General features: G+C 40.5%; 1 protein-coding gene across 1 annotated transcript; it reads right to left on the bottom strand.

Moving 5' to 3' along the window:
- Positions 1-2,210: 2,210 nt before the first annotated feature.
- On the bottom strand, positions 2,211-16,284 carry myo1hb (myosin IHb). The gene is made up of 32 exons (XM_085279553.1): positions 16,228-16,284; positions 12,473-12,634; positions 11,973-12,088; positions 10,616-10,814; positions 10,435-10,515; positions 10,099-10,278; positions 9,904-10,002; positions 9,710-9,823; positions 9,521-9,592; positions 9,317-9,436; positions 8,971-9,038; positions 8,779-8,884; positions 8,593-8,673; positions 8,426-8,517; positions 8,234-8,328; positions 7,997-8,043; positions 7,732-7,812; positions 7,538-7,643; positions 7,306-7,423; positions 7,075-7,188; positions 6,900-6,976; positions 6,750-6,818; positions 6,547-6,631; positions 6,263-6,425; positions 6,097-6,180; positions 5,432-5,525; positions 5,146-5,201; positions 4,902-5,037; positions 4,730-4,800; positions 3,285-3,382; positions 3,062-3,161; positions 2,211-2,986 (listed from the first exon to the last, which is right to left on the bottom strand). The coding sequence occupies exons 1-32, from the start codon at positions 16,282-16,284 to the stop codon at positions 2,960-2,962; spliced, it is 3,168 nt and encodes a 1,055-aa protein (XP_085135679.1). The 3' UTR covers positions 2,211-2,959.
- Between the last annotated feature and the right edge of the window lie 217 nt (positions 16,285-16,501).

Genomic DNA, 16,501 nt, shown 5'->3' with positions numbered 1-16,501 from the left:
GCTCAGTATTTTTCTAAACCTTGGACCTTTGATAATCTGCGTGTACAAGCATCTGTTTAATCATCAACAACTGGATAACATTTAAGGCTTAACCTTCACGTGCCTCCTTTCAACGATGTCTCGCGTCACACTAATCACACTTGAAAAGATTTATAGTCACATTTAGCTAAAGATACAATGCATCTACAGATATGGAGATATAAAAGAACAAATGTTAACCATCTTCAATAAAACACAATAGAGTATTTTAGTTAGTGGTTCTCTAGTGCGGGCCTCTAGTGGTGGGGCAAAGTGCCTCTGCAAGAGGGCGTGAAATAAAGTAAAATAAATAACTGATCAAGGGAGAATAAACAAAGAGTTTGCTAATGGTATCTTGCTATTTATTTCATATTTACACGTTTACAAATGATTAATACAAAAATTGGGTTTGGGGGCATGAACCCACATGAACATCACAGCCTGCAATTAAACTAACTTACTAACTAACTGAAACAGTTTTATGCATCCTGATGTGCCAGAATCTTGAACCACAGTTCACAGACAGACAGTTTTATAGTACAGTGGTCCCTCGTTTATCGCGAGAGTTACGTTCTAAAAAAATAACCCGCGATAGGTGAAATCCGCGAAGTAGCCAACTTTATTTTTTACAATTATTATAGATGTTTTAAGGCTGTAAAACCCCTCACTACACACTTTATGCACTTTTCTCAGACAGACATGAACATTTTCACGCTTTTCCCTCTTGTTTAAACACTCTCAAAGTTCAAACCTTTGTAGAAAATTAAGTCCAGTATTATAGAATGAAACCAAAAACACCCGCAGGTGCCTTTGACGGTGCAAAAATGTTTCATCGACATTGTTGTGTTTGTTGGGGAGAAAACTTACAAACACACAGTACAGCACTTCAGAGTCACACTGCTAGCGATCAAAGATTTATGTAAATTTGACAAGCTGAACGCGCTCTGTACTGTGCAGGAGACACGCACGAGATTGATTGACAGTGGTCTACAGCCAATCAGGACGCAGAACACAAAGCGCTGTAAAATAAGGAAAGAAAGGGAAAGAAAAAGCATGAAAAATTGCGCACAAAATATCCGCGAAACAGCGAGGCCGCGAAAGGTGAACCGCGCTATAGCGAGGGACCACTATAAACGCAGTAGCTGTAAAACTGCTGTAGGGTCATGAGTCCTCCAGTAGAGGGAGCTCCGGCCTTTGGAGTTATCACACTGACGCACATTAATGACCAGGAAGTCAAGCTGGTCCAGTGGCCTCCTAGACTTCTTCAGTCTGCGTGATGTTATCATTGTGTTGATAATAAGTTATTATCAAAGCTGCCTGACCAATGTTTTTTAGCAATTTAGCAAAGTTGATGGTGGTGGTGTGTCTGTGTGAGTGAAAGACGGAGAGGGAGAGCGAGCGACAGAATTTCTGTTATAACCTTCATTTTATGGACGCACAGTGTGAGCACTCAGGTCGCATCAGAGCATCGGGCCGTATAGTGTGAGACCCTGCATCGTGACCTATGAACTTCTAACCCCTGCGAGTCAATCGTACAGTTTGAGCAGGAGCTGAATCGCGCGACTGAAAAAATCGCACAGTGTAAGCCCAGCATAATACGGCGGGGTCCCTGTCGGCTGGTAGCCGAAAAATAGCTCTACTTTGTTGTGTGGGTCAACTTTTCTTGCGACAGACAGAGAGAGGCGTTGAAAGGCTGCTCCAACGGAACTTGTTGTTTTCGGAGGAAAACACGAACACAGTGTACAGTCGAGTCTTAATAGCTTACTTACAACTGGGCTCGTCAGGCACTCTTCTTGGCTGCAGTGGTTATTATTATATTTACATGCTTCCAGCTCCCGTTTTTGCTCGATGACTGCTCGTACCTTTCCACTCCCCTTTTTCTCCCTCCTAGCGCTCACAGACACATAACGTGTATGGCAGTCCATTCTCCCAGCAGCACGGACTACACTGCCCATGATGCTACATTCTTTAGAGCTATGCTTGTAGCATTCTGCCTGTTAGCTTAGCACAACAACAACAACAACAACGAAAAGGCGCTCTCTCACCCAGGAAACACACAGTCGCAGAGAGAGAGAGCGTCGCCCTGTAACCATGGCAACCGTAACGCTGCCGCCTGGAGCAAAAGAACGTAGCTGTCAAACAAAACCGAAACAGTCCTGACCCGCGACAAAATGAAACAGGAAAGTACCCCAGTGTATTCCATTTATTTCAACAAAGTAACTGTATTCTGAATACCACCTTTTTAAACGGTAACTGTAACGGAATACAGTTACTCATATTTTGTATTCTAAATACGTAACGGCGGTACATGTATTCCGTTACTCCCCAACACTGATAATAACATATCTAAGAAAAACAGGTTAGAGAGTGGCTTAATTCGTATCTGAGACTGTATTGACTGAGTTAGCGTGCTGTAAATGTACTTCAGAACTGCGTAATAGCAGCATGTACTACATAAACATAATCTGCACAATTCATTGGAGTTTCCTCTGCTAGACTAAACCATAATCTGACAATATTGCCACAACAAGGATGTTTTAATATAAAGGTACAACATGACTGAGGTATTATAAATGTTACAGTCATGGCTTTGCACACATATATTTCTTTACTGTTATCAAGTAATTCTATGAATATTTTGTATATATAATACAGTGTACATACATGAATCTGTTTGTTTACATAGAGATTATTTCAAATCCAAATATCATGAACACGGAGAGCTGCTGACATTGTAAGTAAGAACTTTCTACAGCTAAGTTATTGGCAGCATTTGGGTAATAACAGAATATACTTCATTGTATAACATTTTAATGAAGATGCAAAAGTATAAAGTTGCCTTTAATAATGTAAATAGCCACTGAGCAGGATTACAGGGTAAGCATGGCTGTTGCAACTCTGAGGCTTAAGGAGCACCATTAATCCCACAGCACTGGCATCTTCATCTTGACTTGGTTTTTGTTGACTCCTAAAAACACAAAGAGCTCAGTCAGTTGCTCGTGTTTTCAGTAATAAGTTGTCATTGTCTGAATTACAGACTCACCACCATCAGATGGCCGTTCTTTGCCCTGTAGACCATCGACTCCTGGCCACTCTTGAAGTCGACAAACCCCTCTCTGCCCGGCTGAATGTCAAACCGCACGCTGCATTTTAAAAAATATATATATATAATTATTTATGATTATTTATGATTTTTATTATTTATGATTTTTACCACTTTCATATTTCAAATTCAAATATTGCCACACACGATGCAGACTCTGTACCTGCCCTGCACCACGTGGATGCAGTTCTGCTTGTTAACAATAACACTCAGCTTAGTCAAGGCTTCAAACAGGAAGTCACACTGCAGAACCAGATCACCCTGAAAGGACAAATCAGTGCTCTGTTAAACGTTGTGACTTTTCCTCTGGAATCTAAATGGCAGACATGAACTGCTTTAATTTATGGTCTCTCCAACAGTTTCTTTAGACATATTTGACGTACGCTATATGGACTAAAGTACCGGGCCACACCTTTTAATCTTTGAATTCAGGTGTTTTCAGTTCCTTTACCACAGTCAGCTTTTACAAACATTTGTGAAATAACAGGTTGTTTTAAAGAGCTAACTGAATTCAAGTGTGACACTTGTGTGATAATAGGACCCAACCATTGTAACAAGTCAGGTAGTGAAATTTCTTTCTTCCTAGATATCCCAAGATCAGCTTTATTAAGTATTTAAACAAAAGTGGAAGCATTTAGGAAATATGAATGTTTGTTTTTGTCACTGAAAAGTCCAAATTTCAGATTGTTATTTTAAGATTTTGACTTACCAATTCAAATTTAGGCTGAGTGTTGGGCTGAGAATTACTAACTCAAACTACTGAGAAATTTTTTTTAAACTGACCCCAAAAAACAGACAAAAACCATAAAAATTTGGGTTCTTACATTAAAATTATGAGATAGTAATACAAAATTATGACTTACTGGTAGGAAAAATGTTTTTTGAGTCAAAGAAAAAAATTCAGATGCAGAAACAAGCTTCCATAAGGATCAACAGTGACTCATCCATGACAGACTGTATTAAGTTACAGAGCAGGTTTGCTGGGGCTCGTGTTCCATAAAATTTGCCATTGTTCTCCTGACTCAGTAACTGCAACGCTCCAAACCTCCTCTGGGATTAGCATCAGCACAAAAACTGCACTGGGAGCTTCATGGTGAGGGTTTCCATGGCTCCTCAAGCTGTAATGTGTAGTTAGCCCAGTACTTTTGTACATATACTGGATATTTTTCATCTTAAATTTAAAGACCTGAAAGTGATTATTATAAGAAAAACACTCCAAAATGTTTTTAAATGTCCTTGGTGTTTTAATAATGGTGCCAGCGGTTGTGAAGTCCAGACACTAAATGATTCACATCATTTTCATATTTATTAAGCTATTTAGCGAACTCTTGTGTCCTACTGATTGAAGGCATTATCACGCTGGAAGAGACCACTGCTTTAGTACAGAAATGTTTGACCAAAGGGTAACAGTGACCACTTAGAACAACTTTGTACTGATTTGTGGTAATCCTTCCCTGGCCCTCCCTACAGCATGATCTTCCACATCCACTCACTTTAGGGTTTAACATTTGAGTTTTGTTTTTCATTTTATTGGTTGCCTATCTGTAGAGTATAAACGGTATAATGTTAAAACTTTTAAGATGGCTGTGGACAGCGGTGTGCAGGTACCTTTTGCTTGCTGTCATCACACGTGACATGAAGAATCAGGAAGTTGTCACTGAGGTTGCTGACTGACACACCTTGCAAAAACAAGGTTAACCTTAAAATACTGATAAAATAACTGTATGTTTATATACTGCAGATAACAATGTTTTCTTTGTTTTATCTCCTCACTTGTTACCTTTCAGTGAGCTGTAATCTATCCGCTGTTTGATCTTAGCCTCTTCCACCAGGTAGGCAGCTTCCTGGGTGAAGATGAGCTGCCGGAGTCGAGGTCTGAACCCGTTCCTGTCGTACTTCACCACAGGTACGCTGTACTGTGGAGGTCCCGCTCAAAGATCAGAGAAGGTGAAAAAACAAACAAACAGACAACCACACACACGTCAAAGACAGTGTGCTGACTAAATACTAATATTATAATTTACCTTGACTTTCTCATGTTGAATCATCTGAAGCACCTTGATGCTTATATCTTTTGCACCTTAACAAAGTGAGAACAGTGAGAACAGCAATCGCTCAGTCCATCATATATTTAGCAGCAGGAGAGGGTTTGCAGAAACAACAATAATTGCCAGTAAACAAGTCCATGCATTCGTCAAACTGTAGCAGATTAGTGTTATATATTCTGTCTTCCATTTCAAATCACATAAACTACTGTAGTCTTATCTATTTTATGCATGTAAGTCCACTTTAATGGTACTGTAGTCTTACAGATCCTGGTGTCTGCGAATGGTCTGCACACACTGAAGGGATAGTTTTCTTTTTTCCCTTTGAACAAGGCGCTGGTCTGTGCTTTTAACAGCAGCTGCAAAGAAGATGTTTAACAGAGAGTATTTTAAGATCAACCTTGGAAATCTGTTGCACAAACTGCTTCCAGAAATAACACATCATGTCATGATGTAAAGAAACCCAAGAAGAAATGAGAAACAAAGTCATTGACATGTATCAGTTTGGAAAGAATTACAAAGCGATATTTTTGGCTTTGGGACTTCACTGAACCACAGTGAGAGCCACTGCCTAACATGTCAACCTCTGGGTGGCTCAGAAAAGTAACCAAGATAAAGGTTTTGGAGTGGTCTAGTCAAAGCCTGAACCTTAATCCAACCAGTTTTAGGTTTGGGAGCAATGTCACATAGAGACAGGTGGATTTGGAGAGATTTTTTGCCCTAATAAATGAAAAAAAAAATGTATTTACTCAAGTTATGCTTGTCTAATACTAGGATTTCTTTGATAATCTGAAACATTTAAGTGTGACAAATATGTAGAAAATCAAGAAATCAAGAATGTAGGTATAAAAAACACTGGTGACAGGCAGAGCAAGTTTAGGTTATGTTATACATTTATTGAACTTCCTGCTCACGTACGACGGATTGTACCTGTGCTTTCCTTTGGGGAGTGATCCCTCGAACGTACTTCCTCACCATGTGGCGAATGTAGATCTTCTTCAAGACCTGGGAAACCTGGAGGATGAACAGGAGTGTTGAACGGGCTCTGTTATGTGATATTACAAAAAATGCAGCCTGACATTTAAATATCACTCACTTCCTGCAATATAGGAGGAGGAGTGAGCCAAGAGTCTTTTTCCAGGATGGTTTTGGGAAGGTTTTCCTTGAGCCGCGTGAGGTAGCTGTGCCTCACAAAGGCCAGGTACTCGCTGTTGTCAGTGCAGGCCGGTTGATGTCTATTCATGAAACCTTTAATGAACCTGGAACAAATCAATAGATCGGTAACCTCACTTAATAAAAGTTCCCAAATGGCTCTCTCACAGCCATTACACCGTCTTGCAAGCATCAGCAGCCATTTAACTGTCAAACATGTTAACTTACTTCTTGATGACCTTGACAGCCCATGCTCTCCTCTGACGTTCCCTCCTAGCCATCATCCCTCTCCAGCAGGTCTCAATCTTTGTGGCTATTTTGATTAGACAAGACATTGTTTGTTTAACGTGTTTTAAGTGTAGTAGGAGCTGATAAATCAAGATGGTTCTGGACCATTAACTAATAGGTTATAAACAAATGTCATGGCCTACCAGCCTCTCTCTGTTTTAGATAGTCTCCTTTCACCTTGTAGCCTTTGTACTTTGCCTGAATCCTTGTTGCTGCAGTAAAGGTTAAAAGGTTGAAAAGGTTGTTGATGTTTACTATAGAAACAAAAATACATTTTCAGCGCAATATCTCACCCAGCTTGTGTTTGCAGACTTGAAAAGCATCTTCTGTTGCAAACAGAGTTCTCGGGTGGCGGATAAAAATCTTTGTCCTTGCGATGAAGGCAAACAGAGAGATTTCCAAAAATGTCTTTTTCCAGGTTAGTCAGCAGTACCCATCTGAAATATGATACTCATCCGTTCTGCCTACCTTCCCATCTTGTACTCATCAGATTTATAGCCCAGGTGTTTGATCAGACACCTCACACCTTCTGCTGCAGTTCCTTTCCAGTTGGGCCAAGTGTCAGGACACAGAGGTTTATACCTGAGCACAGAAGGTTAGCAGAAGACAAAAGAATCCTGATTTTTGTTTTTGTTTTTCATTTTGCATGAAAAAGATTAACGTAACTAACTGAAGGTTAGAGGAGTGCCAGCGTGCTACCTCTGGAGAAAGATTTCATATTTGCGACGATAAGCAAAACCAGCACGCCTGACTCTCAGGTGTTCCATCAGTCCCAGGTATTTCACCTGATGCCTTACCAACACGTCATCAAAGTGTCCTGCAGGAGACACCACAACACTAAGAGGTCAGCAGCAGCATGTGCTGATTAAATCTAGACTGACTAGGATGTCTCTTTATTGAAATACCAGATTTTTGATACTCAAGGCCTCACCTGGCTGCTTGGCTTCATTGGGTTTAATGCAGCGGACGTACCAGGGTTCTTTCATCATTAGGATCTCAGTCAGACCCACCAGGCTATTCTTAAACTGAGTCACTACCTGAGGAGTCACAGGAAAGTGGCCGATTACTCCTAAATTCACTGACATTGGTGAGACACCGAGTTTCTATATCTTGTATTGCTCTTACAGTTTCAGGTCTCCTCTTGCTATCTGGTTCAGTAGAAGGAAAACAGTGTTTGATGATGGCGTTCTTGGACTGCCGCATAACCTAAGGAGAACAGGAAAACTGTGAGCATCTAAAAGGTTAGGCAGTTACACATTTGTAGGCATCATTTCAGTTCCTGTTTGCATTATTTAATAGGGTTACTAGAAGTCACGTTTTTTGTAATGAGGAATCACCATCCACCAAACTGTCATCTTTACTGGGTTAAATTACATAACAGTTAAATTACCTCTTTCCCATTTCGATACAAAAGATCATTGTTTTTGTCCAAGAATCCTGAAAGTTTAAAGAACAAAAAGAAGCTTCAAGAGTGAAGCTATTTGCTCTGTAGTACGTCTGTAAACATGTAGTCAGTTTGCCGGGTTTATGACACTATTGACGCATTTCAGCATTTTTCTGTTGTTACACTGACTAATTCAGTGGCATTATAACAGAAAAAAAATATCAATAGTATTTAACGTCTTACCAACAACACAGTATGTAACTTCCCCAGCGTAGTGGAGGAGGCGGAAGTCTCCTCTTTTCAGAGTTTTCCTCGTCTTTTGGTCTGCAAGTTTGTGTCTGCAGGAAATGTAGTTAGTGTAGATTTGTATTATACTTGTAGTTTGATTGTTTGTTGACAACATTAATTCACCACATGTCACCTGTAAAAACTCACGTGACAAAATGAGGGTGGCCACCAATCTTGTCCTCCATCTTTTCCAGGAAGGTGAGATCTGTGGCCTCTCCAGGCCGTAAACATTCCTCATCCTATGAGAGGACAGCGGGAATTATGGCATGTTTTGGTTCATCAGCACAGTATTTGATGTGATGCCTTTTTTTTACCAGTAAAGAAATGATTCCTCTGAATTTCTCCTCCACAAGATCACAGATGATCTTGTTGTTGAAATATGGCACAGGCTCCCACTGTGTAAAAGAGAGAAAAAAACAGAAGAACATTATTTTCTTCTTGTAAATCAGCTGTTCTTGAGCCCACATATGTGAAGCAAATTGACTGAATAATCGTATTACTTCGATTCCTTCCATCTCGTACTCCTCCTGCTCTGATTTCAGGGTCAGCTCGATAAAAAGCTGCTGCAGCTTCTCATTGCAGTAGTTGATGCAAAACTGTTCAAAGCTATAAAACAGAAATTAGTCATTGTCACTGTCTTTAATTTGACACCTTTTCTACTGAAGAATCAGTCTCTCTGTGCATGATCTCACCTGTTTACACTGAAAACCTCAAACCCATAGATGTCCAGAAGGCCAATCACGGTTTTCCTGGAGGAGTCCTTTATATAGAAGTGCACATATAATAGGACAGGGTTTTAACACTGAGATCAGACATGCTGTAGACAAGCACTTCTAAAGCATTTCAAGCTCATGTGCTGACTTTACTTTGAGCCAATAAAATTACACTGTGCCCAAAAAGACTGCCAGATATTCAAATCAGATGTTTGCAGATTCAAAATCTGTCAGTAGACTACCTCAGGACTGCTTCCTAACCTTGTTAGCCCAAATCACTCCCTCTTTCTGTGAGAACAATAAGTTGGGTTGCTTTGTTGCTCACCATGTTAGCTAACGACTCATTGATCTTGTTGACTAGCCAGCTGAAAGTGCGGCCGTAGATGGCTTTGGCAAGGGCGTCCCTGGCATACACTGCATGGTCCACAGAGAAAGGACTAAATACCTTTAAGATCAGAATAATGTCAATTAAGGTAATTTAGCATTTCAAGCAAGTTAAAATTATTTTATAAGTTAATGTATATGCTACCTCCTCTGATTTGGCTTCGATCTTTCTGTGGGTTAAGCCCTGTTGTAGCACCTGGTTAGGAATCCCCAGCAACTGCAACCAGAATAGAAAACCAAATCATGTGGCATCAAATTTCTTCGCGGTATCATCAGTAAGTTGCATGAAGGGGGACAAATTGTTTATACTACGTGCTGTTTTCTTGGATTTTACCTTTGACACCCATTGCATCTCCTGGTTGTTGTTAAGCATGGCGTATCCTCGAGCATCTGCCTCGAACTTTATATTTCCCATGTGGAGCACGCTGGCAATTATTCCAAAGAGGTTCTGTATGAAATCCAGAGATAAATGGTTTTAAATTAATCTCCAACACAAAGACTGTACAAAGACTTAATGTGCATCCTCACCTCAATGTCACTTTCGCTTAAGTCTATAACAGACAGGGCCTTCCGTACCGTCTTCCAGTCACTTTTATCATTGATAGAGCTGACTTTGGCACAATTCCCCTGAAAAAATCAATTAAAAAGTTCAGTAAAGATGTCAGCTTTTTTGGGGGGGGGGGGGTTATAAGCAGCATGAATGTAGTGCATTATTTCCCTGACCTGCACCAAGTAGCGGTAGTGCTTGCAGTTTCTCTCTAGACCAAGCCAGCGGAGCAGATCTTCTTCTCCTCCTTCCAGCAGCTGGTAGAATATATGGAAGTTTCTTTCTCCGTGGTTCTGGTGGACCACGCGGGACTTCTCCAGCAGGTAACTGAGAATGTGACCCCCAACTGCACCACCCTGAAAGTGAAAAGGTAATCTTTAACATGTAGTAAATGCCTAAGGTTTTAGACACGAGTTTTATTTTTTTTGTTTTGTTTTTGTTTTTTATAATTTGGAAGACTAAATACCTAAGGTTTCACCTTAGGCATTGCAACATGATTTAGATTTGTCTACCTGGTGGTCAAACTGGATGTCCATATATTTTCCAAAGCGGCTTGAGTTGTCATTCTTCAAGGTTTTGGCATTTCCAAAAGCCTGAAATTTGAAAACAAAACAAGGAAGAAATTGTGTTTTAAAAAAACTGCACAGGATCTTGCATAGCAGAAGCTTTACCACGCACATCCAGGACACTGACCTCAAGCACGGGATTGGAAAGAAGCAGTCTGTCACGGACATTGTTGAGGACTTTGGTACTTGGACAGCTGACAGCATAGAACTGAAGGATTTTCTTTGAGGCCTCTGTTTTTCCGGCCCCACTCTCCCCTGAGATGAGGATGAAGTGGTTGTTGAACTCAGACATCATTGTGCGGAAGGCATTGTCTGCCAGCGCATAACTGAAAGCACAGCGAGAGGTCAGAGGCTAACAAAATCACATTTTTTTATTTTTAAGATGAGGCAATCCATCAAGTCAAAGAGTTCTTTGAAGCTGAGCTATAATGCTTTTGTGATTGTCAGCATATTCACAGTCATATTGCTAACATGGTATTTCTACCAGTTACATGTTAACAGTGCTCAAGATTTCATTTTACCGTACTTGTATTTACTAATCACCAGAAAATGCAATAACTGAGGCTGATTTAGTCATATTGTATCTCACATTAATGTATTACAATCATCCAGTTCAGTCTTCTGGGGACCATCAATGTCCATTCGGTAATTGTCAAGATGGTTAAAGTCTATCAACCAAATGTCAACTTTGCGTGATCTACAGGTAGGTCAGGGATTTGCAAAGACAGTAGGATTCATTCATTTGCTAGGAATCATAAATCCATTTGTTCTTTTATTTGCTGAGATATTTTAATATGGAATAAAGGCATGCCAAATAAATCTGATCATTAAGAAACTGAATTTTCACACGAAGCTTTAGAACAGAATTAAACACATTTACAGCCTGGAACAAAAAATGGTTTGGGTTTCTTTCTTGTGGCCAGGAAGAGGGAGGTCTGGACTCTGTTTATACTGCTAGGCCTAGACAAGTGGCAGAAAATGGATGGATGGATGAACAGATGGATGGATGAACAGATGGATGGATGAACAGATGGATGGATGATGGTGGATGTCAGCACAAGTGACTAGCTGTTGCCTTCAGCTAAATGGAGCCACTTTACTGAAGCACAGCAGTGTTTGTGGTTTTGTGATAACTTTTTGAATACACAGTACCAGGGTGGATGAGTCCAAACTGTAACCTTAACTATGTGATAAATAGTATGGATTGCAGTTTGAAATGTCTGTGCTCCTTTTTTGTCATGAAGGAAACAATATCAGTTTACGACCCAGTCTACAGAAGCGCCTTGCTAACCAAACTAGGTAGCGTTAGCTGATCCCTTAAACACCACCCTGTTCTCTAAAACATGATCAAGTCAAAGTTATCAAAGGTCAAAAGGCCAATCTGAAGTTTCAGAGTGCTAATCCACAAACCACTGACGTCACGGTAGCTAAGTACATCTTTTATGTACAGTCTACACAAATGACATGCCAGAAACAACTCTTACATGTGAGGCGGCAGCTCAAAGAAGTTGACTCCCATGTAGGTATCCATTTGCTTCTTGCTGTAGATGTCTAACTCTTTATATGGGTTGACTGAGACGAGAAGAGTCCCGATGTAAGTCTGTGGAGAAAGACAAGGAAAATAACTTATGGTCTGCAACTCTTGCTTTTGATGATTGTTTTCCTTGAACATTACGTGACATTATGAGAAGATTTCCGGCAATGTGCTGTCCATGTAGCTTAACAATGATAAGTAATTTTAGCAAAAGAAATAAGTTCAGTTAATCACTTGTCATGACCCAGTGGGTAGCACTGACCTTTATAGTGCTCACTCTGCAAATGAAAAGAACCAGAGCTGCTGACTCAGCAACACGCAGAGCCCGATTCAGCAGAAGACAACGCAGCATTAGGGCGTTGTGGGGTTGAAGGTTGAGGGCATAATGTTTAATTAGAGTAAGCGAAAGTGAAAGGCTACCCAAAATGACACCACACAGGAAAGACTCACGTAAATTAGATTCTCGTGGAACCGTTTCCTCAGGTTGTCCAGGCAGGCAGTCTCACTCGTGTAGGTGTCCAGGAGAACAAAATCCTGGATGCCAACGCGATCCCGGGCTGTCAGGGAGGCCTCCATGTTTCTCAGGATACGATTACACCGTTCCTCCAGGCTCTAGGCCAAAGAAGCAACCCATCAGTGAAATTAGATACAAAAGGGGTATCATGCTCATTTTAGTTTAGTTTAATGTGAGCAAAAGCACCAATGCCAGTATTATCAAACCATTAATTTACAAAACAAATGAAAAACCATCTGCAATGTTTATCAGTCAGTTTACTGGCGCTTAGTTTCATGGCTTTTACTTGGTAGAAAGATGATGAGACAGGTGGTTAATGTCTTTATCAGTAAGAAGGCTATAAAACCGATGAAGATTCCCACATCTGGCTGTTTAAATTGACAGCGACCACAACCACTCTAATGACTGATCCATCTTTAATTTACAACAGAATGTTTCCTCATGCAAAATCGTGCAAAATCTCCCCCCTCGGGCACTGCACCTCTCACGCTTTGCAAATCCATCCAGCTGTCCTGACTGGCAGTGGCGTGTCCAGCGGGGTGGCCTGGGGGGGCACAGGCCACCCCCCCAACCAGACTGGCCACCCCAAAGGCAAAACAATAAAATTCAATCAAATATCAAATGTCCGATTATGTTTTCACGGTGAAGCTGAGATATCCGAGTGTAAGTGAATGCAGCATCGGCTTCTGCGCTACGTTCATCACGTTAGCAAAGGTAGGAGAGCCAAGCACGAAAGACGGCACTGCAGGAAACAATTTTTCGGTGAAAGAAAATGAGGACAGAATCAATGTCCCGGTAAGTAATATTAAGTTTGTTGAGTTTAGTAAACTTCGGTGAAATTAGAATACCAAGGAAAAAATAACACTTAAAGAATTATTGCAGCCGTCGAATATTTCAGACAGTATGCTACTGAGGGCAGCTAACATAAGAGTTATGCGTTATAAGATATAATCTAAGTCGTAACATTGCTGTATGGAGCTGCAGATTTGGTTGCAGGTTAACATAGCTGGACTGGCCATCGGGCATACCGGGGATATGCCCGGTGACTTATTTTTATTTATTTTTTGTAATGGCATGAACAATGAGAGGTGGTGGATTGGCCAGATGCAGGTCGATGTGTAAAAATAACTCAGTTGTTTGGTGGTGGCTATGACGGAGCTTCCACAGAGGCCAGCAGGTGGATGAGGGAAGGGGAGGCAGGAGGAGAGACCCGAGGCCGAGTGTCAGGTGAACTGAACTCCAGGTAAGAAGTTATGACCTGCAGTCTATCTGGGTCAGATATAAACCAAGTTTAGGTGGAGTTTATTTTCGTTGTGCTGACTTTTTACCGTCAGTTACAATAACTCGTACTGCGATCTAGCCAGCTTGACGGAGTTTTTATACAGCTGGGTGGGTGCTATGATGTTACTGATAGTGAACTTTATTTTATTCATAAGGTTAGTTAGTAGAGTTGCCAACGGCTCCTTAAAAAATGGAATGGTCCCTCATTCAGAGAAAATATTACACGTTTCGTATTGAGCTGAGAAGAGACGCAGTTTGTCCCGGACTTTCGCTATAATGAAAAAAAGACACAAAGGAGTTATTCTGTCGTTATGCTGCACAGCTGCCTCTTCTTCTCTCATTCTCTCCCCCTGCCTCCCCTGTTGCTACTTCAATCATTAAACTGATCAATGATCAGCTGATCAGCTCTCTTGTTTATTTATCGCCCACTTTGCGCCAGAAAGAGGAAACCAGCAGATGTCGCTCTAAACAACAGCAGCACGTTTAAGCTTGATCGGCTGTTGTTAGAATTTATTTAATATTAATTTCTAGTATCAGCTGATGTTTGCTGGAGCCACAGCTGTAAAGCTGCTGGTCATGATATCGGTTTGGTTATGTGATGAGAGGGAAACATGAAGATGAAACCAGGAGATGTCCTTACTGGATCATCAGAGCTGAACAGGTGATGGAGAAACAGGTTTACCTTTTAGGTGACATGGATGAGTTGAAGGGAAGTTGTGAACTGTTTCTGAGAGACAAATAACACCAGGATCCTTTTTTAAGCAGCTGACAGCTGGTAACTCTAAATCTTACAACCAAAGTTTTTATCTGACGTAAAATGTATAGAAATCATACATATACCAACAAGACTGTACATCACTGTCACAACAGCATTTGTTTTCATTCAAAGGCTTTATGGCTTTAATACCTGGTGGGCCGGTCTGTAGTCAAAATGCCCGATAAGGCAGCATAGAAAGTATTTACTTGCTTTCAGGTTTTATTCAAATGTTAGTCTTTTCATTTGTTTCTCCACTTTTTTCCTGTTTCAAAATCAAACACCAGTTTGTGAGAAGATTATCTTCTTTTTTTAACAGGCAGATAAAGTTTTACATTGGAATTGGCTAATTTGTCAATTGTTTGTTACAAATGTTCATATTTTAATATTAAAAATGTTTTTGCCCAAAACATATGTGCACTATATGTCAGTAAAAATACTATGCAAATATTGCTGTCCTTGAATGCTGAGTAAACACTGACAAAGCACTGATTGTATCTCTTGTACTTTATCAACGCAGTATCTAAAAACTTTGCACCGTAGTGGTTAAAATCTCATTCTAATAAGAGTTAAAAGCGCATTCAGTTATTAGGTTTACAGGATTATTGAATTATGGTTAACGGTTGGTAGAATTTATTTTTAAACATTATCTGCCAATTACATCTGCCACCTCTCTCCAAATCTGTGCCCCTACCTGGCCCCCCCAACAAAAATTTTCTAGACACGCCACTGCTGACTGGACAGTTCTGGCTTGTTGGCCAGTTGTGATCCACAGGCTGTATATTTGACGCAGCTGAAGTCAAACAACATTACAAAAGCTACTCTAATGTGTTATTATTATCCCTGCTGTTTGGATGGGATGGATGGAACATGTGCCCCACCTTTTTCCTTTGTGTCTTCAAAAATTATCCTGTTTTTGTTGAGGTTTTCATCAGTGAGGAGCACATGCACACACACATACTTACAGTCTTGTCAGCCTAGGATATATGGTAAATGTCCCAATGGGCACCTAATTTCCTGAATGTTTGTCCCTATATCTGTGACTTCCAGTCAGAGCCATTTCTGGCCTTGGCCACATCCTCTGTGCTCATGATAAATCTAAATTCAGCCACCACTATCTAATCTGCTGCTGTTTCTTTTTAAGAGCCATTAATCTTGTTCATGACAGGGATATATTGAGCACCAAAAAATCCATGTATCCTAAATAGTAAGCTGATAGTAATGCTAAATGCCTCTTTAAAAACACAAGACAAAATAAAAGAAAAAAGGTATTAAGCAAAAGTTGACACAAATATAAATCTGATCAACTTCAAAAGCCCACGGGTAGTAACATTTATTTTAGTATGCATAAATACAGGATATGTTCCGCTACTTAATACACAACGAATTTTATGCGAGGTAAAACGATCAGCAATGCACTTTAATTACGGTGCTGCGATGTTATGAAAGAGCCGTCCAGCACTGCGCTTCAGTAGTTCAGCTCTCATCACTGCCAAGTTGACCTGTCACTAAGTCAAAGTAACTGACACTGACAGTCTCCAGTGAAACAAGCTGCTGATCTACTGACCCAGCAGAAATTCACATCAAAATAAAATGAATTATGTAATTATGAGATCATTAAAACAGAGAAAAGATTGTTCGCATAAAGCTGCTTACCACTAAGATCCTCAGTGTGCGTGCCTCCAGGTACCTTTTCTGAACTGAGCTGAACATCTGGGTTTTATTGAAGGGAACACAGGAAACTCTGATAGATTACAGTCTCTGCTTCCTTCAATAGGAAACCATCAATAATATAGTGAGTGCGCAACAAAGGAAGCTTCGCTCCAAATATGTATCTGTGTGCGGGGGCATGTGTAGATAGATGCAACATGGGTGACAAATTAAAGGAAAGACTGAAACCCTTGACCCCGACAGTGTCAGGACCCAGTGT

This window comes from Mchenga conophoros, linkage group LG7 (assembly GCF_057382185.1).
Source record: "Mchenga conophoros isolate Kocher_MC1m ecotype Shallow Benthic linkage group LG7, M_conophoros_male_GT1.1, whole genome shotgun sequence".
NCBI classification, from domain to species: Eukaryota; Metazoa; Chordata; class Actinopteri; order Cichliformes; family Cichlidae; genus Mchenga; species Mchenga conophoros.
The sequence above is the reverse complement of the archived record's forward strand: the minus strand, read 5'-3'. Positions and strand labels throughout refer to the sequence as shown.